General features: G+C 38.4%; 1 protein-coding gene across 1 annotated transcript in view; it reads left to right on the top strand.

The window, feature by feature from the left end:
• The first annotated feature begins 6,774 nt into the window (after positions 1–6,774).
• The window catches only part of LOC112944986, a 148,370-nt gene continuing 130,176 nt past the window's right edge, over positions 6,775–24,968 (top strand). The window contains exons 1-3 of the mRNA XM_026036499.1: positions 6,775–6,808; positions 8,197–8,383; positions 9,756–9,958. Of these exons, the coding sequence (XP_025892284.1) occupies positions 6,775–6,808; positions 8,197–8,383; positions 9,756–9,958 (424 nt within the window). The remainder of the gene's footprint in view (positions 6,809–8,196; positions 8,384–9,755; positions 9,959–24,968) is intronic.

Here is a 24,968-nt window from a genome sequence, read left to right as displayed (position 1 = left end):
CATAGCCTTAATTCAGTATCACAGAATTCCCTCCAGATCTATTCCTTGTATCATTATGACTCACTTGCCCTGTTCTGAACCCAATGACCCTTATTAGTGTCCTACAGTTCCCTTTAGATATTATAATTCCCTCGTATTTCCTCAGCTTGGCTTTTTAGATGTGCTTGGGCAGGTTACAGGTATTTTTCTATTCTCCCATGAAACTCATACTGTCCTCATACACAGTCTTTTTGTTCATTTTGTGCTGTGCAAGAAGTATCCAGGACTCCTGCAACCTTCTCCTTGTGGCTCCCTTATACTCCTGTGTGTTTATATATATTGCTATGTATATACTAAACAGTATTCTGATGTCTCCTGCAGTTCAGGTGACATGACCCATACAAATCATGATAATTGGAATCATTTTCATATGGACTGATGTCCTGCTGTTTTGGATCTCCGTTGATTCAATTTTTTCCAACATAAACTTAAGCCTCATCTTACTGAAAGTCCTTTTCAAATCTATTGCTCCAGTTTTTGCTCCTCTTCTCCAAACTGCTGTACGTGCAAGTCAAGTCATTAGTTGTTGCAAGCTCTTGTACCTGATGTCTGCCTGCCTTGTAGCCTCAAGCTCTCAAAGGCTTCATTCTTATTACTGAGGAAACATTCATGTACCTGCTGATGAAAATCAAGGCATTTCCAGTGTTTTAGGCTGGGACCAAGACATTGTTAGATGCTTCTGGCACTCGGATATGTTATTTCTGCCGCACGTGATCTTGAATTTGAAGCCATACGCTATTTTCCGACAGGAATCAACAGGAAGCAGCATGAAGCTTATTGCTCGAGGCATGGAAATAATGAGTAGTAAAAACCGGAATGTGTTCTGTTTCTTAAAAACAAACAAATAGCTTTCCTTCTCCCAAAAGCTCCTCCTCAAATATTTCATTACTTCTTTCAGATTTAGACTACCCTTTCTGGCCAGAGGTTTAGACTATGAACTTACATATCAAGTTATCCTTGGTTACTATCTGCAAAGCATGGTTCTTATCCTATGAAAGGAAAGCTGAAAAACAGTATGAGCTGCAGATATTCATGCTTTCTGATAAACCGCTGATTCCAGTTTGAACATAAATCCTTGCCTTTGTAGGACTCAGATTCTGGGCCATGTGCTGTGTGGCAGGTCCATCTGTGCAATATATTGCCTCCACTATTAGAAAATGCTGTTCAGTTCTGTAATCTGACGTGGTCCTCACATCAGCTGGAAAGCTCACAGCCTGTGTGACAGAAATGAGAAAGACCAGATGCACGAGCAAGTCCAGAGCGGAGCGGGAATCCGAGCCCGGAGATAACGTGGGGCAACCTGGACCTCTCTCGTTCTGGGAACTTGGGAGTGTTCATGCACTTGAGTTACTGGCTTTCTAATGACTTTAAAAATTACCTTGCCTGTCTGTCCCTATCTGTAAAATGAGAATGGCAATATTGCTCTCCTCTATAAAGCACTGTAAGTGCAAGGGAGTCCTATTAATATTTTGAGTAATCTCTGCTTCTCTGCCAGCATATGTGTCAAGACTAGAACTTAGCCCGTTAAAATCAAGATTAATATAACTATATCTGCTGGAGGAAGTGTCCTGCTTCTAGATCATTTCTGCATCCTCTCTAATTTATTTTCTCTTTTCTGGATCCTCTTGGAGAGAGGAAAAACCCCTACAGATGGATTTTCATTTACAGCTAAGCTGGAGGATGTTAACCCTTACTATTCACTTAGTAGCTCTACATTCTCTGTTTTTTTTTATCATGTGGTGGCTGGGTCTTGTTGTGTTTAGGTAGGTTTGGGAAGCCAATAGATTGCAAGAAAGAAGAATACTATTATAGCTGAGAAGATGGGTCAGTAATATGTTTTTGTCTGTATTGCATGAACTTTACATCCTCTGCAGTGGAGGCTATGACCTAAATAACACAAATGAGATTGCTTAATGGCTACTGATGGGCTGTCAGTGTTTTCTTTAAATATACATACCCATCATCAGTCGCTTTGTAATAAGAAATCTCCTGTGTTATCCCATTTGTCTGTTTGATATCCAAATAATATGTCATGCTATATAAGGCAAATGTGTTCATCGAGATAAGTTTGCTTTATCCTGATGTTGAGTAATATAGTTATGCTACATGACATCCAAGGTGTCAGCTAATTATGTATTAACATGTCTGATATAATGATTGAATATCAGAAATCATTTTTTTTTTCAAGTAAACTGTCCTTTGAATTGCAAGGAAAGAACTGCTGAGATGCCAATATCTTTGAAGGAATATTCAACGCCAATATTCAGTGGAAGGGTTTCATATTCAGTGGAGGAATTTCATATTCAGTGACATGTTTAGATGACCAAAGCAGGGGAGAGAGGATGTGAGGGATTGCTAATGTATGGCTATATTTTTCTTTATTCTGTTTCAGGTTATAGGTCTTGCTCATCAAAAGCTAATAACTTCACTTTAGTAGGAAAGTTAATATTATCAGAGTTAATAAAGTTATGAGTTAATATTTAATAAACTACCGATTGACTTAATAAAAATTAATATGAACTAAAGCTTATTTTAATCAGAGACTCCTGGAGTTTTGACCACGAAATCATAAATAATAAATTTCTAATATTTAGTCTTATTATAAATTGTGTATTTACAGTTTTGCAGATCTGTCTGATAGTTTCCCAAATGCCTGTAGAACGTTAATGAATTTTGCTGGTGCATTAGTTAAAAGGAAAAATGTGAAACAACAGAAATATGAAGGAAATATGTTTGAAACAAATCCTTTAAGGATACTATTTCATCAAGGAGTAAATGCTGGCTTAAATCTGTTTCATTTGCGTTCATCAAAGTCAGCAGGAACCAAGCAGAACCAGGGCATGGTGTCTTAAAACAAGCAATGTTAAATTCTAGATGCCCAGTATGAAAGAGTATGGAAGTTTAGCATTAGACTTTTAAGGATGTTTTTTAAGGATGTTCAAGCCTTGGCAGATTTCCAATGCCACTTCCGTACATAATGTGTTTTTATTATTATTATTATATTAGGTTAAAAGCTTCTGGACCCACACTAAAATGAAAGGGTCTGCACACTTCACCCCTGCATCTCTGCCCAACTTGAGGTCTCGTCATGGTCACTCAGACTTGATACTCCTCACGTTGCTGTCTGCAGTCAGGATATTCTTGCTCTGCTGTGAATGCACTAATTGCTGCCTCAAACTCCAAATTTATGGATGGGAAAAAAAAATAGTTTTCTTGTGCAGAGTGTGTTCTTGCAGGGCCAGCTAATCACTTGTATTTTTCATTGAATCATTTGGATGCGTTTACTGGAATAGGGATGGAAACAATGGGACCTTTTTACCCTTGTTCCAAAGATACTTCTCTACACCCGCGTGGGCTGAGCCCAACTGACTAATCATTTCTCTCTACATTTCACCTTATGGTGTGTTTTGCCTTTTTATTGTGAATTAATTCCCAAATTCATTGCACTGAAAAGTCCTCTGCTTAAAAGCTGTCTAATACCAATTATCAAGATATGCTTCTCTAGGCAATTAAAATGTGCAGGTGCAACAACTTTGCTATCAACAGCATTAATGTTTATCTAGAAAGTCTTCTATCAAGAAATATTTTGAAATAGTACTGAGAAATGAGTCCATTAGAAAAATGCTCTTACTACCTGGTGCTCAAAAGGTAACTTAGCAGAACTGCATTTAGTTCTGACTATGAACGCATTGATATGAATTAACTTCCAGCATGCCAGGGACTAGGGAAAGATCTACTCTGGACAAAAAGAGGATGGCAGGGGAAATAAAGGGAAGAGGAAGACACAAACTATACTGTTCAGTAAATGGAGATTGATCAAGACTCAGAATGCAGAGCAGGAGACTGTGCTTGCAGATAACTAGATGTATGTGGTTATAGTATGAGGGGAAATGCTGCTTTGATGGCCTTGCTATCCTTTGCACAATGCAGTCATTCTTTACCCTGAAGCCAGTGGGAATGTGAGGAAGCACTGTAATGACAGTGACAATACAGCAGGCAATTTTATTTAGAAAATAGAACATAAACTGTGCAACATATTTGGAGTGAAATATGTAGTGCTCCCCAGATTCCGATAAACCTTTTCCTAGGAACACAGATATTGCCTATTAAGGGGAAGGAGACCTAAGCCCAGAATCCACAGGGCCCCAGGAATCTGTATTAGCCAAGATGGCCTTATAAGTTAGTGCTACTAATAGCTATTTAGTGTTGGGTTTTCAGTCACTGCAGTCATGCTACATAGCACTTGGTATGAGAAAGTGCTGCAGTTTTGCTTGTTTTGAGCAGGAGTTCTGAGTTTTGCCATCTCTTCTGTGATTGCTCATTACTTTCTCTTATTCAGGTTTCTGTAAGGTCTTGAACAGCTTGTCTTGCAGATGTAGGTTCTTCCAAGTAAGCCAGGATTCATCCTTGCACAAAGCCGTGGGATAAGATTTGGTACCTGAACAGAAGGTCTTGAGATTATGCTCAGCACCCAGGGAAACCTAAGAGCATAATCTGTTGGAAGTAGTTTTAAGTTGATCTGTTCTGAACTGAACTTATGATTATCTATTCATAACAAGGAACAAATGCATCTGAGTGACTGAAGTCCGGATAGGTCGAGCTTGGTACAAGTGTGTGGGGAGTAGTTTGGTGGGCAAGACACCTAAAGGACCTACACCTCCCGTTAACGCATTTACAGATTTGAGGCTGTTGTGGTCTGGTACAGCATTTTCTGACAGATCATGGTCTCTATTTCTATAATCTCATTTAGAGGTTTGTATTCAGGAATTATTTTCAGGAAACCCCTGAGTTTCTAAAGGCAGGTCACAAGAGAGAAACTAAGCTACCTTCCTGATGCACATGATTGTACAGGTCTAGGATTTACATGACAAAACTCTCTCCTGAATGATCGTGGGATGTATCTACCAATAGTTTATGGGATGTATTTTATATGGGTATTTGCTGGTGACTTGGACAAGCCAGACTAGGCTGGCAAAATGCTCCTCTGAATAGAGTCCTAGCATCTTACAAGCACACAAGAAACATCAACACAAATGTGAGTCTATGTTGGGGAGGTTATCATACCCTCTTAACCACTGAAAGAAAGAAATGAGAACCAAATTCTTTTCCTCAATTTAAGTACTTCCTCTACCTGATCAGGTTAACCTTGCAACTTGGGCTTACTCTGCATTCTGTAAGGGGGAAGATGTTAAATTGAGCCTGCCCAACTCTTTGTGCTCGGCAGCCAGCCTAGGCAGCTGAAAAGCTGTTTGCTCCATGTGGAGATAGACAACTTTGCAGCAGGGTGCAAGATTTGACTTTTTTAAGGGTGTAGTTTGTACATTAGCAGTTGTTTAGGGTATGCCAGGAGCATCCTTTATTACATAAAGTGTGGACACGGATATTAAGCCTTAATTGCAGGGCAGATCTAATTTCAAGAAAAAAACCTGCCAAAGCAGTGGATATAGAAGTGAAATATAGTGCAATAAATGCTACACATGGATAAAAGATGAGGTTAAAACAAAAAAAAACCCTCTCATTTTCAGCTGTTAACTTTAGTTGAGTTGGCACTTAGTGTTAACTCTGTTAGCAGGATCAGTTGGGAAGCTATTGTGATACCTCCCCAGACCTGCTCCTAAAGAAATCTTTCAGTCGACAGCAAAGTGACTGGTTAATGGCAGACATGGAGAATAACTGACAACTCAGCCAAAACATCTGGGGATGAAATATATTTTGTCAAAGAGTTAAAACCCTTGTGTTGAGAAAATGCATTTTTTCACTCTGATCCATTCTGTCAACAAAATACTTTTCATCAGGAACATCAAAGCCATTCCATTTGCAAATTTCATTTTTTGAATCCCTTAATCTATTTTGTTGACAAAAATTTCTGTCAACTGCCTCAAACTATTGTATTAACAAATTTCATTTTGTCAATCATGATTTATTCTCTTGGCAAATGTATTCTCTAATACTCTGCTTCATTTTGTGGAGAGAATACTTAAGTCAGTCCCTCAATCTTAATTTTTATAAAGTGAAAGGCAAAAGTAAAAGTTGTCACAGCTACTAATCTACTTAATCTATCCACCCAGTTGGCTTATTTTAAATATTTCCAGTTAAATTTAATTTTATGCTGAATGATACAGGAGTTGACGAAGTAAGGAAGTCATAGTGGGAAGAAAACCACATTTCTCACTTACTATTTTCTTTTCTTCACTATCTGTCTGCTAATCACAGCTTTCAGGCTCACAGCACTGAGAGACAGATCACTGTCAAGCTTGACTTTAGTTGCTTTATGGCACTGATACTGAGGCTTATTGTAGCCTTACTGTGTATAATGAACCCCTACTTGAGACGGAATGAAATGTTTGTGATGCTTCCCCTAAATAAAATAAGAATAATCAGGTATTGAAGCAGAGCTGTGAACTTTTGCAGTAAGAGTTGACTCCTGTGAGGTACAGGAAGAGCTAGGCAGTGCCTCAGGATGGGTTTGAGTCTCATTTCAACCCTACCTCTTGTGGCTTGAAAAGAAAGAGTAGCTTTGTTTCTAGGCTGTTTGTGCTGAGCTGTTGCCTTCACATGCTTTGGTTAGTATACATACATGTAAACTTAAAAATAATTAAAAATAGGTTGGTCTCCTTTTCCTTTGAAATTAATATTGGCATCTGTATATGGTGGGGATGTTTCCAGTCTTGATTCAGCCCAAAGCACTAACCTGTCTCCACAATTTTTTCTGCTGACTCAAAAATATTCTTCACAATGCCGCATTTTTTGAGAGACTGTCTTGTTACAGGTTTGTTTATTTTTCCTCTGTGCTTTCTGCTTTCTGGATCTGCTTTTCATGGGTTTAATTTCACACTTTAATGCCAATTTCATCTCTGAAGTCTTCCCCTTTATCTATAGATGGGCTCTAAAGCAGCTGTTTAGAATAAATGATGCAGTATGCAATTGAGTTGACAGGTCATCGTTTATTAGCATCTTTCATTAGGATGCTAGGGGGTTGGAGCACCAGCCTATTGGAAATAATGTATAATTGATTGATTGACACTGGTCAAAATTTATTTCTGTCCACTGTCACGCAAGATAATGAATAATGAGTTGTACATAATGTTAAACTCTAGCAAAATGACATAGCCAATCAAGCAAGTGTTTTTTCTCGATGATATTTTTCTTACTTTAGTAAAGGCGCGCTTAAATTGGTCAAGACTTGTTAGGACTGACTTTTACTTTCACAAGTGCTGGTGCTTGTTGTTATGTCCTTAATTAGGAAGGAATGGATATGCCTTCTATGACCTTTTCCAGAAGGTGAAATTTGGGGTCATTACAGGCAATTTGTGTGTATTTTTTTCTTATTGGTTAATCCCCCTCTTAGGCCTTCTGACAGCTTTTCAGCAATCACGCAAAAGGCTGCCTGTGTTGTCCCGCCAGGGCAGCTGCACCAAATGTTCTAACAACTCACATGTGATCTTTGGTCTTGCTCGCTGCTGCTGAGTCACGTTTGATCGCTTGTGCATTTGCTGCTTTCGTAACTTCTGAGCTGCTCTGATCGATATGACACAGTTGTCCTCGTGACCTGTTTTCACTTGACATGATGTTGTGAGCTACCTCCTTGATTGATGGGCAGCAGGGGTTGTGACACTTGTCTGTCCTCCTTGGTAATTATGCCCTATAAAGTTACAGCTGTCTCCTGCCCTTCTCATCCTCCTGCCCTCTGTTGGAGGAGCAGATCTGGCTGCTTATCCTGAAACCTCCTCTTGGCCTTAAGATCTTGAGGGCATAGTTAAACACATGTCACTGTACATTGCAAATGGACCTCAATGCTGCTATGATAGTAATCCTTGTTGTTGTTGTGGTTAACTGTCAGCACGTCCTTCTAAAAAAGACAATTCTTTGTTCTGGATAATGAGTTGGAAAACCCAATATAGCCACACCGTAAAAATGATGGTTGTTTGAATAATAAGTGTAAGGTAAAAATGGGGATGATACTTCCCTTTATAGACATTCATGTCTATAGCAGTAATTGAAATTAAAGCTGTTTCTAATGTAAATTTTGATCCTGGGAGTATTTGTGTATTTGTTAATTATAGCTTAACAATGAATATCCTTGAGTAATGTGTAAATGCTTATATCCTTGATGCATTTAATATGGAAGGAGTGTTTTTCTTTTTTTCTCTTCCCTAGGAAACCTGAATGAACCACCGCCCACCTTAATAACAGAAGTAATGGCTCAGAAGTCAGACAATGGGGAAGGAGTAGTTTCCCAAGAAGATAACCTGGTTCTGGAAAAGCGGCCTTTGCTCCAAGACGTGCAGTGGTCATGGGTGGAGATGCACCTTGCTGGAGCAGTTCTGGACAAGCTCGATATCAGGTCCGTGAGTGGACAGGGATGGACACTGGGAGGAATGAGGGGACTGGGCTATTCCAGTGGTGGTCCAGACACCTTCCTTTGAGCATGCAAGTTACCTCAGAAGTCAAGGGAACTACAGATCAGTGTTTGCTTTTTTCCCTGCTGCAGGGCCAAGTTAATAAAGAGGAATGAAAAGAATAAATCTGTTCTATGGATTTTTCCAGTAGTGATTCATTGGAGGCTCGGCACATTGGGAGCCTGTTAGTTTACTGCATTGCTGCAAAGAAAGGACAATGCTGTGTAGAAAATATTTTTGCACAGAAAGTTAAACAGCAGAATTCAACATTTCAGTGCTTTCGACAAAGGTCAACAATATTTTGCTGTTTAGCTTAGCAGAGGCAATATTCACCTATGTTTTCTTCAGCTGTTGAAATCACTTTTTTAAGCATTGACATGAAGCGAGAGAGGCAAATGCAGGGAGGATGCACAGTGAGTTTGTTGAAGAAAGAAGTGCATGTTGTTATTTGGCTAACTGAAGTCCCAGCCTCTCACTGAGGCTGTTGGGGTTCGTTCTTTGTTCTCATAGGAAAAAGTGACGTGTATCTCAAATGTACTTGGGGAGCAACCTTGATTCCTTTCTTGTAAATTGCAAATTACTGTTAGTAATAGTGTAGTACTGGCCCCTCTCATTTCATGCTACAAACTAAATATTTTCCTTGGGAAAGTGACTTTTCTTTGCTTCTGTTTCCTTATCTGTAGAATAAAATAGTATTTGTGTTCTCACTTGTAAAGCTCTGGAATATCCATAGTTTACAAAGGGCTGTATGTCTGGATAATATATTGTTAAAAAACCCACCAACCATAAAAGTTAAACCATAACTGCAAGCTTGTCTTAAACTCATTGTAGTTCCTTCACCTATATTATTTACAGTAAAAAAGAAAAAAGCAGAGTGAACTTGTGTTCTATATCCCCACTCTTAAAACACATTCAATATTTATCTCCTTTGTCCTTCTGAGTTTTGTTATACTACAGTTGTAGTTTGTAAATTATATGTTTGTTTCCAAAGCTTTGCGCTTTTTGCACAATAACAGCAGGATGAAGGAGTGCCAGAGTGCCACATTTCTGTCATTCATCCTCTGGATGACCCTGTTTTCACTTAAATGCTCAGTAATCTTTTGCAAAGGTAACTCTACACAATTCTAGTGATCCCCTAAAATCAGATAGAAAATAGCCTGCAATACCTGTGTAGACACAAACCTTTTTCCTCCCTTGTGATATATTAGTGGTGTCAAGTGCTGATAAAGATCATCACTGGTAATAGTTGATGGTGCAGGATGAGTGAGTGCTTAGTTAAAGTGGGGTTTTTTGTTTGTTTTTATCCATCTGTTCTAGAACTCTTGCAACTGGACCCGACTCCCATCTGGTGTCAGCTGATGCCAAGGCAGGAGCATCTCTACAAAAGGCAAGTCACTTATGCTATGTAAAAAGGGAGGCAAAAAGTGTTTGGTTGTTATTCTGGCTTTATTTGATCAAAGCAAGCAATGTTGCTGAAGACAATGAACTTAGAGTGGTCCTAAATTCATGTCATATGGGAAGTAATTCTATGTTTATGTATTTAAAAGCACCCTATAATATCATGTACCTATATAGGCAATTCTATATCCCTTTCCAGAAACCTCTGACCTTTTTTTTCTTAATATTGCCTTTTAACTATGGGAGCATGGGGAATATTCTTTATCATTTCGTTGGCTGCTTTGTTAACAACCCAGCAGTGTGTTGCACTGTGGACAGCTTCTCTATCTTGGATGGTTCTTCAGTATGCACTATCAGTGACCAATTTGAATATGACTAGTTGAAAATAATTACTTATTTTTGTTTATAGAAAATTTCAAACTCTGCAAACAGTTAAGCACTGAGTGCTGCCAGAATCTCATTGCTGACAATACCATTTCTCATCTTTTATGCACATTTATATAGTCTATTTGGTTCCTGTGGAGTTGATCTGAGGAACTCTATTTCCTTTGGTGGTGATGCAGGAATACAATGTTAATGGAAGAGAGCTGATTGTTTGAAAAGAATTCTATACATATCCATATTCAGTAATATGACCTAATTTATATTGCACCATTACAGTCTGAACCATAATGTTATTCCTGTTTTGATATTTGAATCTCCTTGATCAACAGCATGTTACACTGTGGCATTCTGCTTGTGGTAATTTTCTGCATTCAGTCTGTTTCTTTAACACGCAGCATATGTGCATACGTACCCATAAGGAGAAATCGTCTTTTATCCTTCTCCATAGGATTTATACTGTTTAATTACATTCAGAGATGGCATTCTAGGAATTCTCAGTTACAATTTGAATGAAAACTGGTAACTGTACAATTGAAAGTAATTTTATGAGGGAGCACAGTATTGGAATGTGTAAACTGTCACGGAGTGTAGATATCTGACCAAAAAAGCAGGATCTGCTGGTTCAAGCCCATATGAAATGCAGTGTAAACTGATTTATTTAAATAGCAGTTACTGCCTTTACATCTGTTGTCGCATTGGGTGCTCTGCTTGCAGGATTAGTAACTTGTTATCTGTTCTGGGAATGCACGGATGATTCTCAGGATGAAAAAAAGAAATAAAGCTGAGCCAATTGTGTTGCATAATATGAGGCTGAAATAGTGTTTTCTATTAATTTATTTGCATATTTACCCAACCCCTAAACTTGGATGTTTCGAAATTACTTGTATTTAGCACAATTAACTTCGTGAGAACAAATAGTTTAGCAAGAACTCTTCTTTATCTGTGGTGAACTTGATTGCTGACTCAAAGAACAGCTAATTTTCAAATCATAACTGAATGTGAGTTTTTATATAATCTAAGATCTATGACAGGAATTAATGCTGTTCTGTCTTGCTGATATTGGCAAGGTGTCCTAGATTGCTTAAGACACATACGATAAATCACAGGCATTTTGGGGTGACAGCTTCTAACTCCATCAGTCATTGCGTTGTAAGAATCTCTTTATAGTGTGTGATACCAGCTTGGATGCAGGTTCTTGTGAGGTGCTAAATACTTTTCACCTTTCTCTTTGCCTGCTTTTCCAAATTCTGCTGCTTTGCCATGTTCTTCCTCAAATTATCAGACTGTTTCTGAGATTTGCTTCGTGTTGTGTGTGCCTGCAGCAGAGCTGAGTGTGCCAGCGAGGCTCGTGGTTCACTTCTGTGAACTTATTTATGGTGTATTGTGCTAGTATCCTGGTTTTGCTGAGCAAAGCAGCACAGCAGGTCCAGCAGCTGCCAGTGACAGAGACCATGCCAGACCAAACCAGCAGCAGCTGTTTCTTTCTTCCCCCCAGGTTTAACATGGGTTGGGTGTCAATTTAATGTCTTTTCTGATTTTTTTTTTTTTTTTTTTTTTTTCTTTTCTAACCAGGAAATTCTTTACTAGATAATAAATAACTTAGGTCTGGAAGTGACACTTGTTCATGGGTAATCAGATTTTCCCTGACCTGCAGAGAGGATGAAGCCAACTACTTTGAGTTTATCTTCCTCGTGAAATAGGCCAAAAAATATTACCTTCAGCTGATGAAATACTATATATAAACTAAGGAGGCAACCAGGTTTAAACCAACAAGAACAAAGCATGTGTATTTCCTTCTTTTCTTCCCCTGATTTCTGTGCCAGTTGAGAAGTGCAGAAGCCCCAGTCTGGATGAGACCTTTGTGCTGTATATGTTAAATACAAAGAAGAAAGTTACCTGAAGCTTTCCAGATCTTCTGACTTTCAGCATTAGACTTATGCTGTCCTTTGGTAAATTTAAAGAGACTTTTCTATTCACTGATGATTTCTAATTGGTTTAAATGAGCTCCATAATTACTTAAACTGTCTGATTTTTAGGCTAGTACTGCTGAGCAGTTGCTGCATCTTGCCCTCGCTGTCCCCCTATGCCTAATGAATTGATTTATGAAGCAATAGACTGGATATACCCAGGCAGGGAGAGGCTGGGACGGCCCATAAGGGGACAATGTGGAAGGACACATCCTTTTATTGTTTTCTCTGTGGAAAGATGCCCAGCACTCTGGAGGCTGAACAGGGATGCTTTTACTTCTTTCCCTTGGGGGATCCCAAGACCCTTGCTATCTGGCTGGAGCAAAGAGGGCTTTGTGCCTAAATTGTATTTGAGTTCATCCCTGTTGCAACTCCTCTATTTTCAAAGCTTTTTTAATTGCCATCTGTTTCCTTTTTTCTTTAAACCTCTCACTCCCCTTCCCCCTGTTCCCTTCTGGAGGAGTGTGCTGAAAGGGGGAGTAGTGAGTGGTGCCCTCTCCTCTGGTGGGGTCTAATGCTCAGTTGTCACCAGTAAAAGGCAAAGACAACATGCGAGAGAAGCAGTTTGGGGCAAATTGTGAAGGACGGGCCAGTTAAGGCTTAGTATCAAAAATTAACCTTTCCAAAACTAGCTCTATTGTGGTGTGTTGTCCACAGAGCTACCTGCTGCCGTGGAAGTGACAGGTCTGAAGATGGGCCCAATGGCCCTGCGTGCTCGTCTCTTGGTGACCTGTTCCATTAGAAATGTGGCAGTGCTGACCAGCTGTATCCTAACAGCGCGTCTCCCTCATGTGGATGTTTATTTTTTAGCTTAGACCATTCTAAGTGTTATTAAGTAAATGAGAATGCAGCCCTTTCATGTGGAATAGAAACTCTCAAAACCAAAAATTTGGTCTTCAGTACGGGGTGTTTTAAATATCGTGTATTTAATCTTTCAAACTACTTAGGAGAATAAGCCATTAGCCAGTGTAATCCATTAGCAAAATTTACCTTATTCCAGTTATACTTCCCAAGTGGCATCGACAGTGCATAGCTGTGAGTCAACTGAATATATGTTATGGCTTAGTGAAATAACAGTGCTCCTCTTGGAAAATTAAATTTCAACCTTCTATCAGCATTTGTCTTTATGCTAACACACAGCAAAGCTGGGAGGAACAGCCAAGTAAAACTTTGAGCAGTCCCAGAGGTGACGGACTCAGGTTAGCCTGAGATTGATGGGCACATTTTGCTTGACAAAAGTATCCTGCACTGCACAGGCATGGTTATCTGCAAGCATGAGTTATGCCACCAGACTAAAACTGTAAGCAAAGTAACTTTTTTGAATTATTTCCATTGTCATTCTATGTCTTGCAGGTTAGCACTAAAATAGTTAATAGAGAATTTCTTTGCACCTATGAGAATTCACAGATAATAGACCATTTCAGTGACACTGAAGCAAGCAGAACATTGCTGTTTTATTATCTCACTATGTCCTTCTTGTTGTCTGAAACACACCTTAAGTTTCACACCAGTCCCATCCAGGTTCTAGAGTAGTTAAGGAAAGTGCCACATAGGCATTGCATGTTCAGTTTAGTTTGAATGGTTAGTACAGTACTTAAACGTCAAAAATATTTTTAAAAGCCCACTTTTTCTCTGTATTGCAATAAACTGCTTAAATCAGTTTTCTGCTAGGGATTGCATGGCTGTCCACTTTTGTTTTTACTTTAAGTAAAACTGAACAGAGTTCTTTGGAGTGCACACTTTAAGAAACTACAGAAAGAGACCTGTTTACTTTTTTTGCTAGGATGTGCAAGGGTTTAGCAGATTTTAATCAGTAAAATACCATATTTCAACCTCTCTGTGCCCATTTTCCTCTTGCATTTATGGGGCATTATATCTATGATAGTGCAAATGGTTGTCAGTTTTAAAAATACCTCAGTGCCAGTCATTTTTTTATCTGCTTTCATTTTAGCACCCTGGATATTCAAGCATTATTTTTCTAGAAACTTTTCTTGCTTCGGCTGACCAATGAACAGTAAATCTTTTTTGGAAGTGTTAATTCTGGGTCATCACTTTCAGTTCATAGACACTTGATCTGATCATCTCAGATACAATCTAACGTAAATGTTTGTGAGACTGCATGGAAGTACAGCTTACTGTAAATCTGGCAAAACTATTCCATTTTCTTTGAAACAACTCATGATTTATTTTTATTCCTGGTTTGTTCCACTTTCCTGTGAGTCTTGAAGTAGGTTTATCTGTTGTTTCTCTGTTCCTGAGAGATTTCTTACTAAGGACCAGCCACATTAATGCAGATGGAGGCAGTCTTACTCAGTTCATTAATTGCAGTAGGATCTGAAACACGGCAGCAAGTCTGATTCTGTAGCTAGGCACCAAGTGATGGAGGTCATTGGGATGATCAGAGCATCATAAAGCAATGTGAGTGTGTGTGGATAGAATTCACTCTCTCATTCACTTCCTAGACATCAAAGAAAGTGAGAATTTCTAAGAAAAAGAACACATTTGACTGTATCTCGTTCTACTAAAAGGTGAATAGATCCAGCCCTCCCCTTTCATCCTTCATGGTGCTTTTTGGAGACTGCGGTGCTGATAAAAGGGTCTCCCAGACTTTGACTCCCTGCTCACAGTTGTAGTCGCAGGCCAAGGTGGAAACTCTCCACCTGGTTATGCTGTGGTGGTCCAAAGGGAACTGTGCCCACAGTACATCAAATATGGAAGCAAAATTCTAGTCAGATAAATTACTCTAGTATTTATTTTTCTTCCCTAAAATGCATGTGCACAGTTGCCATGCTCTGCTCCCTAGAAAGCTCTTGGATCTGATCTAATTTGGAAAGGACTGATTCAAGTTCATAAAATGTATTTTTAAGCTGACATATTCTAAAATCATTTAGTTGTCTATTTCAGTAAAGCACTGCATTTTCATTGAATTTGATTTGTGAGATCGTTTTCTCCTAGCTGTTGCTAGGACAACAGAAGCAGTTTTTGTACTCCAGTATGTTGAAGCTGGTGCACACTGCATCCATTAGCCTTCAGAAAGACTGCTAAAATAATCAATATCAAATGTATTGAATATGTTAGATTTTTAAATTACATTTACATGGGAAAACAATTTTATTTTTGGTGTACTTTAGGATCTGAATGGCTCAGTATTGATTTTTATTCCAGCTACCATGTTCTGGTATCTGGCCTGGCCATTATACTAGTTTTCCCTCTGGAAATCCAGCATTTCTATGTAAGAGATGTCTTGCTAAATGAAAATGACTAGCAAAACCACAACTCTTCTGATTTTAAAAATCCCAGAGATTGTAGGAAATGCTTTATGCTGCAGCTATTTACACCTCTACTGAGATGGCCATCCTTTGAAAAATGCATATTTTTTTTTTTGCCTTTTCTGGCAAAAAAAGGCTGAGTGAGGCAAAAATGGCATCAGAGTGCCAAGAGCTGCCCGTGCTGTGCCTTGTGTTCTGAGTTTCTGCCTCTCTCTTTGCAGTCTGAGGTCACCCAGCAGGACGGGAGGGAACTACAGGTAGCTTCATTTGAGAGCTTCAATTGTTTTTATTAAATACAGTAGATAACTAAGCTATTTAAAATGTAATGCCAGTGTCTATACCCAGGTGCTTGAAAAACTGTTTAAATTCAGGCAGTGCTCGTGTTAGGCCACCCAGCAGTGACACTGCTTTGTCAAGACTGCTGCATCACAACTGTAGGGTCATCGTGACTGAGTTAACTAGGCAAAGTGGCAACAGGCTTATATTCCTTAATTATCTTGAAAGATTTGGAGGACATTAATAGTTACAAGGTACAATTTTAGGCCATGTGAAAATAAAATGCCTCTACCATTTTTACTTTTCGGGAGGGTAAATAAACATGCTATTTCAGCATAGTTTGGACATGCTCTAATTCTGCATTGCTTTGGACAGATTTATTGTCTTCCTTTTCATATCCAAATATAATATATAGATTACAGGCTCAGATACAGTGCAGCTTAAACATGCGTTTAACATTATAACATATGCCTAGCACTGAAATTAATGTGCACAAAGCATAGAATCAACTATCTCCTCATTCTAGAGGACCCCATCCACCTTGTAAGTCTTCTGTGAAGTTCCAGTCACGAAGTTTTCCAAACTGAATGGTAGCTCATTATCTCTTCTAGCTTTGAAGAAATTCCACGGTTAGAAGAATCAAGATAGGATCAAATATTTCATAGTAGACATAAAATTGCACTTATTTCCAGGGGTCAGTATTTGACACAGTACATTAAAGGATTTTTTGAAGTCTCTTTACATATTAGATGAGCAGTTGATGACTGTGATTTTTGACTTGTGTATTTGATAATGTCACAGTGTATAATTGCAGATATCGATATGTATTTAATGAGTTATGATGGGAAGTGCAGATTTATGTAAGGATATTTTTTGTGTATCTACAACTTGGGTTGTGTGGTGTCTTAATCAGAAAGCTGTTGAGGACTGCCAGGGGAGGGCTTGTTCTTAGTAGCTGATAGCTGAAAATTTCACCTAGGCAAATGTTTCCTTTATATCTTCTTTAGACTGGTATAATCTGTCCTTTAGCCATGGCTGGTTTTTTGTTATTTTTTATAGTCTAGGGTTTCTCAATAAGGTGTTGGAAGATGCCAATTGCCCAAAACTTTGCCTAAGCACCATGGAAATTGTTTCAGTGAATATCAGGATCAAGCCAGGAGATTATTATGCAATATAATTTAACTGGAAGTGCTGGGTTGCCTTCTCCAAGCAATCTAAATGCTATTAAAATTCAGGGGGAATTGGGCATCTAGCTCCTTTTCACTCTGAAATTCTCAACCAACAGTCTCTAAGTAAATTAGAATTTTACTTGTTTCTGACCAAAATAATAATTTTTTCATTTCTTCATGGTTATATGATAGTAATTTCTCTGCTTTTGTGTACTAGTGTGCCCAGGCCAATAATAGATTCTTTCATGCAGCTGTCTTGAATTGCATTTACTGTGTTGTTGGCAGTGGCTTCATCTTGTTGCAGTATCACTGTAGAGAACCTACATTAACTTTTTATTCTGATGATCTACCGTATTTTTTTTAGAACAGAGATATCTTTCGTTTCCACACACTTTGGCCTTCATTTTTCTCCTTAATTTTCTGGTAAGCATGAAGCAGTCAAGGAAACATGGTTTCATTCAATTGTTTCCTAGTGCTGTATTGTTACCTACTAGATTCTGTTTTGTTATTTAATTAAAAAGGAAAAAAAAAAAACTGAGTTTCGTGGAAGCTTATAATGACTCATAAGAATCCCTGTGGAAAATTAGGTAGGTTTTTTTGAAGATATCCAATGGGATTTTATTTTTCTGGAGGCCTATTTTAAATCTGCAGTATGTGTGAAATGTGTTTAAAATAGACTCATAGCTAGGTTTGTTTCACTGCTGATGAGACTTGCTGCTTTTTTCATGATAGACTTGCCCAGGCTGAAATAAGGGCTGTGTGTCTGAACAAATGAAACTTTGTACTACAGTGCTGGTTAATTTAAATATAAATCTAAACATGAATTGTTTTTCTTCTGTGTTGAATGGAATTTCTTTCCTTGCATTGTTGTGATTTATTGTTATTTCAGGTTTAGTGCACTTTTTGAGCTGTTCTCCAGTTTTGAAATCAGCTGAAATTCATGAACTCTTTCTTTGTGTAGTTATTATTTTATTGTGTATTTCTTGTACAGTCAGAGTTCATTTTTCTCTGGTGTTGCTGCTAAGGAAAGACTTTTCAGTAAGAGCATCATCTCTGTATAAAAGCTGGGGTGCCACAAGGGAGAGAAATTAGTCTCCCATTGATCTATTTTTCACGTAGTCTCTTTCTGGTTTTTGTTCTACTTGCTCTCTAATGCATTTTGCTTCCCATTTCCTCACTGGAGTTTATATTTCTCATCTCCTCTGCTCTTCTTTAAAAATGTTCAAATACAAGCCTGGCTTTTGAAACTGCAAAGTTTGAGTGTGTTTGAAATTGCTCATTCTCTAGTACTGCTATTTTTCTAGGGAAAATCGGACACAAGTGAGAATCCGGGCACCTCATTTGTTTTGTCCTTGTGGTTCGATTGGTTTGATGAGGTAAAATGCAGACTGTTTCCTTTGCTTTGCAAGGTCTGTGAGCTGAAGCATTTAAAAAAAAAAAAAACTCCAAAGTTTTGTCCTATATAGTTATATGTTGATTTATGAAGAGTCTACACAAGCTTGGTGGAATCATCTTACTAGTGATAACCCCATTGGATTGAACGCAACAGGTCAAATCTCTAAGTGGAGGTTGGTTGGAGGCAGGTACCGTACAGTTCTCTCCTCCCCAGGGGTTCTGTTTGGGGATATTGACTCCCTCTATTTGCTTTCCTCATTTGCCACGGGATGAATCATGAAGTTTGCAAGCAGGAATCTTGGCTGTATTCATGGCTCTATGACTGCCTGCTGGGGGCAGGATTTATCAAACCATATTTGGCTTTTTTGGCCATCTCTAAAATGGAACTGAAATAATTTCAGTGTTGAATCACTCTAAAATTTACCACCAAAAATGATCTAACTGCTTTTGAATACAGTATCTCTTTGGATTTTGAACCGAGTCCCATTACCATAGTTTGAGTCAATATGACCTGTGATAACACGGTGTGCTAAAGGGCTTTGTGTCTTTTTGTAGAGATCTAGAGCTTTAGGATCTGGGTTATAAACTGGCTGAAATATAACTAAAGGTTTGTCCTTAGTAACTGCATTTACAGTACACTTGGAAAAATGGTAGCTGTACTTTGATTTTTACAGTCAAAACATCTGCTCTTGCTCTGCATAATGGAGCATAAAAAGAATTGTAATAATAACTGGTGTTCCTTGAGTGTATCTTAAGTCAATTGAGCTGGTCTTCCATTGATAGAGTCAAATCTGTCATGAAATTCAATCCAATTCAGCAAACTCATGAATAGCAAGAGAAGGTCTAGCCACTAAAGTCCTGGTGATTATTTTGTGGTCTTTACAGGATGGGTGTCCTGAAAACCAAAATGACAAATCTGTCTGTGTTTGAGTGGTCATCTCTGCCTCAGTAAGCAGATTTTAAAGCCAGGTTCTAAAAGCCAGGGGCACTCCGATATACTCCATTAGAAAACCATTCCATTTCCCTTCATGGTCGAAAGATTTAGTATCTTGGGGGCTTTTGCTCATCAATAGTAGTGGCTGATAAAATAAATAAAAGGGCTTTGTTTCACAGTGCAAAGAGTCAGTATGTAATATATTTAACTGTCAAGTACCTTTTCTTGTGACTAATGTGAAAGCTTTGAGATAGGAGAACTGAAGATGTGAAGTTTTCCCTTGTGAGGTAGAGTTGAAAGAGATGCATCCATGCCAGGAGGTATTGGCAGACTTCCTGAACTATATTTTCTTTAAAGATGTATGAATAATGGCTTATCTGTTTTAAATTTTTGTACTAGGCATATTTTATGAAATTCTGAAAAATAAGAACAGACAAACCCAAACTGGACCAAACTGCTACTTTTAATGGATCACCCCCAGCTGAAAAGTTGTAGTCATTGCAGATAGACATAGGGAGTAGAATTGTCACTGAATTGTCACATAAGTCCCAAGGCACATGATTTAGGGTTGTGGATGAATTTATTTTCCCTTCTTTTTTAATTCCTAAAATGGAACTTGGTCCTCTGGCCATGCAAACTTCATCCTACTGTAACCATTTTCTTTAATAATAATTAAAGAGCTGTATGCATTATAGACCTCTATACAAGGTTTCTTTTCTAATACTCTCTCTAATCACATACCTTTCTAGAAAAATGTGGGTATAATTCTAAGCCTGAAGGCTGCTATTTAGGACTAGCCTCTTTTGATATTGTAGAAATACAAATGCTTAAAACGCTTGAAATTTCAGTCTCAGAGTCGTTTTACTCTGCGTGTAGACACTCAGTGATGAACTCTGACTTTTGATCCTGCATCCCGTGCTGTGAATAAAGCAGACAAAATAGTCTCCAGGTGCTTTGCCTGGTCCTTGCTCAGATTCAGTCTATGGAACCGTGTTTCAGTCTTGATGCAAACTGCATTATAAACACTCTTTGCTTCTACTGACAGCAGAGAAACCACTCTGGGATAAACACTGGCATTAGCTCAAAATGTCTCTAAAGAATCACAAGTATTTCATCAAAAGATTTATCTTTGCGTTTCTGTGGTTGTTTAAGGCTGTGCAGTGACCCATAGGCAGAAGCCATGTGATGGATAGTCCATCAGTATTTCATATCTCTTCAGCAGCCATCCTCTGGAAAGACGCACTGGAATTAAAAGGTTAATATTTGTTATAAAATGGATTTTTTGTAGTCTCAAGGTTCCAGTTCCTGTGGGAGAAGACAACATTTAATTTGCAGGATATATTTCAGAGTTGTGGCTCAGAAAACATTTTGTTTACTTTGCCTTCTGAAAATCTTAGTCTGTGAGAGTGTTAGGGTGGTTATAAGCCAACTGTGCTCCACTGAAATTGGAGAACTATTTTAGCTTTTCAGCCTAGGTTCTGTACCTTCCATCCTTACCAAATGATCACCTGATTAAATGGGCTGCTAAGTAAGAGGGACCAAGTTTACATTTGCATTTTCAGTCAGTATTTGTGTTAATTTGATCAGCTATTGACCATACATTTACACTTATTGACAGCACTATACAAGCAGAAAATGTTGTTTGCATGAAATGGACAACGAATTAATCCACCCCATAATTTCACTTGGATACCAGAAGTTCCCTGAAAGAGCTGAGGTCTTGGTTCTCAACCAAATAAATAGTCCTCTTGGAACATGCAATAATTTCCCTGTCAGCCTTATTCTGTTGAAATCAATGGAATTCTGCCAACAGAGCAATGTCCTCAATTTTAATGCTGTATCTTGTACTGCAATCCCCCTTTTCAGCTAATTTGAAAGAATTTTAGAAGGGGTGGTAGGGAGGGCAAGTTGATTCTACCAGCTGATTTGAACATGAGCCTACTATTCATTTTACTTGACTGAGGTTACTTCCTCAGTAGCTTTTGTATGGACTAATGTAATTCATTGTTTGCGTCCACTGATATATTTATTGTTGCACTTGAAAATTCATCTGAGCTCATTTTTAAATCAGCTCATTAAGGATAACATAATTACTGTTGTATCAATATTGGAATCATACTTTGTGTTTGTCAGTTATCTTTCACTAGTGACCAAAAGATTGTCAAATAGTAGTTTTCAGTGATAATTAGTGTGATCTAACAGGACCTTTTTTATTTTAAAGAATCTTTATCGTAGACATAAGATAGCATATTCATGTGGGCTATAATTCCACATTATTACCTTATTGTTTAAGCCTGGATATTGTTTGAAATTTCTGAATATCGATAAAGGTTTCAACAGTGGCAAATTTGTTGAAATGTTGCTGATTTCTTTTCCAGTGTTAGTAGGGCATTCAATCACTCTTTACAAATTAAATCAGTGTCAGAAATAGGAAATTATGGGTTTTGAACTTAAAGATAACGATAAAGTGTGCCTAGTAATGAAGAAATACCTAGTGGATGAAAGAAATGAAGGAAAAAAATGTACTATAGATGTTGCTAAATCAAAGGATTTAGCAATGGTGGGCTGGGTTCTGCAATCCTTTTTCATAATTCCTTTTTTCTTACTCCTTGAGTAACCCCACTGATTTCAATAAAGATCACTCAGTGGTTAAGTATGATAGTGTGAAAGAGGGTACCAGAATCTGTCTCAGTGGGAGGTGGTAACTACTCTTGAAAGAAATAATTCTACATTTCATGAGAGTCACTACATATTATTCTTCATTTCTCCCTATTCATACTCTTTTTCTCCCCAATATAAAGGTCACTGTTTCTCATTTTGATTTGATCCCAGGGAGGTTGAGAGGATTTGCAGTCATGTTTTATGGCCAGGAAATACATAACATTTCTAGGGTGCCTCTCAACTGTGTCAAAACAAAATACACAATCACATCTATCACACAAGCTGCAGGTGGCATCATGAAACACCAACATTATCATCACAGCACAACTGATAGCAGCTAAAGCTCACCTTAAAATCGTAACTGCTTTTCATCTCAACTGGGTCGTTACTCTCTTAAAATGTATTTTTCTCTTAGATTACCTCTTTGTCAGAGGAAAGATAAATGGAGGAGGAAAATGGAAGGAATTTGCCAAAAAATGGGAACCGAGAAGTTACTGAAGCTTGACTGTAAGGTCTCATAGTTTGTCAGCGTGAGGTTTTCTGTAGGCAGAGGGGGTGTGGAGACTACTGTTGGTCTCCCTGAAGGAGTGGGTCCCTAGGAATGCCAAGCTTTGTGTTAACTCTGCTCTGCAGAAACTGTCTCCAAACTGGGAAAGTGAGCAATTCACAGTAGGCTGATTCAGTCCTTGGGGTTTTAGACTTATAGATGAGTTTTGTTGCTGTTATTCTTGGTGGGAGGAAGAAATAAAACTCAAGTATTTTGAGGTTCCATCTGGCCCTTCTCCTTTTCCTGAGGGGAAAAAGAAATGACAAAATCAAAGAATTGCTCCTAAGATACTGCTTATGATTTTTTTTCTTTCCCCATGCCTTCAGTCTCATACTTGCCTAATGCCTAATCTTTCTACAGTAAAGTTCCACATAAAGTAAGAAGGTGAGCAAAAGCTTCTAATGTTTCACGATTAGCATCTCAATTAGTGTATTTTCACTGAAATTCAGGTTTTTCACTTCAAGCTATTTCATATTCTTTTGGTAAAATAAATTCATCTCTCTGCTGAGAGCCCAAAAACCCAGGTGAAGAGAAGATCCAACTGTCCAAAACAATTGGTATGTAATTCACGGATCTTAGGGTGAAACTTTCTGGAAAGGGTTAAGGGCTGTTTAATTAATAAAGCTTGTAAATAGATGTACCCTCTTTCTCTTGTCCAGCCAAGAAAGTAAGGGAAAAGATGGGAATAAATACAACTTACCCCTCCTTAAAGGGGATTGATTTGCTTTGGTATTACTTACGAATTTTCTGTTTGAGAAATTTGTTTGCTAAAAGGACATAAGCCTGGGGCAGAACCCGAGCTGGTTCTTGAGCAAATGAGGAACCTGTGGTGCCCACATGTTCCACCAAGACTTCATTGGACTAGTCAAAAACTTAGTAGACCCTATAGAGTTATGAATAATCCCAGAGAATGAACCATATTGTAGATAGATGGCACCAATAATAAAGAAATTATTCACGGAAAATCCTTTTCCAAAGCAGTCTGCTATAGTGAAGAAAATAACATTAAAGAGGTCACTGAGAGCAAAAGGTCTTCCCTGGGAGGAGGAAAAAAATTACAAATTTCGCTTCATAATAATCTCTGAAACAAAGCTCAAAAGGAGAGGCCTGTAAAGTCTAGTGGGAATAATCTGACTCTTTTGGTTTATTTGATTTTTTTTTTTCTTCCAAAGTTTTTTATCCATTCAGAGTTGTTATAGACATGGCTTGTGCCTGTGTACAGCTGTGTGACGCTGAATTGCTTCCCTAATGATTTACAGGGGATTTCTACCTGATTTGATCCTGTACTACCATTGTCCCCAGGTGTCTTTTGGAATTTTGCAAGGGAAAGCCACAATCCACAGCTCGATTACTTTTGGGGTTAATGCTAGAGAGATGCCACACATTTTAATTAGTAGCAAATTCAAATTAAATTCCAGGATAAAATTATGTCACTCTCTCATAGGTCTTTGGGGTTCAATAGTTCCGTGCTTTGCCAGAAATGAGAACAGCTAATGTTAACATTGATTAAAGCACTGAAGGTAAGATTATAGAATATGTCGCAGTTTTTCTTCTGGCAAGATGATACATTTAGTAACTGGCTGCAGAACATAATGAGATAATTACGTTGCTGTCCATTATGGGGAAAAACCTGCATATATATTTCTGCATACACATAACATTATCTTATTAGTATAGAGGATAAAACAACAGGAATAGTTGTGTCATAAATACGAAGGGAAAGAGTGAGATTGATTCTGCATTCCAAAACATTTAGTTATTGACAGATTAGTGTTGCCTTTTCACCAGCTGACTTAGATGAAAGAAGCCAATGCCTCTGGGTATAAAATGAAAGAGAATGAAGGTGAAAATGAAGATGTCCAACTGTGGAGATATGTGGCAGAATATCACATGTAGTAGAAGCTGCAAAGTAGTATTAAGAAGTGTACATGTCTTGAGACAGTTTGTCAGCCACAGAAGTGTAGTGGGGTGTTTCCTTGCAACTGTTATGGTCTTTTTTTTTTTTTTTTTTTTTTTTTAATGAGGCAAGATCATGCCTTTCAAAGACATTTTTTATTCAGTTCTGTTTGACTTAGGCTAAACTATTGATTCTAATTTTCTTAGCTTGTAACTTGCCTGATTTGGGGGGGTGAGAGGAAAGGGGTCTGAACTGATGAAAAAACTATGTGCTCACCTGCTCATCTTTTTTTCACAGTAGATCAGCTCATCTAATCAGAGGGAGCTGATCAGCTAATCTAATCATTTGGGGCTGGGAGGAACAACAGGGCCAGCAGGGCAGATATGGACCTCCCCAGATGGGGCCTATAACCTGGCCTCAGGTATTGGGAAGTTCTGCAGGGTCTGGTGGTTGCCGATGGGTTACGTTTGGGATCAGCCACAGCCAAGACAAGGCTGTGGGAGAGCTAGAGTCTGCACTGCTGCACAGAGAGGAGGGAAGACAGCCCCAAACTGTGCTGATGTGAGCCTGGAGGGGCTTTGTGGGGTGGTGGCTCCAGGTGTGCTTAGCCAGGGCCACGAGGAGCTATGAGGG

The sequence above is a fragment of the Nothoprocta perdicaria genome, unplaced genomic scaffold (genome assembly GCF_003342845.1).
Source record: "Nothoprocta perdicaria isolate Ctin4 unplaced genomic scaffold, notPer1 scaffold_18, whole genome shotgun sequence".
In the NCBI taxonomy this organism is placed as follows: Eukaryota; Metazoa; Chordata; class Aves; order Tinamiformes; family Tinamidae; genus Nothoprocta; species Nothoprocta perdicaria.
Note: the sequence above shows the minus strand (reverse complement) of the source record. Positions and strands in the feature narration are given on the sequence as shown.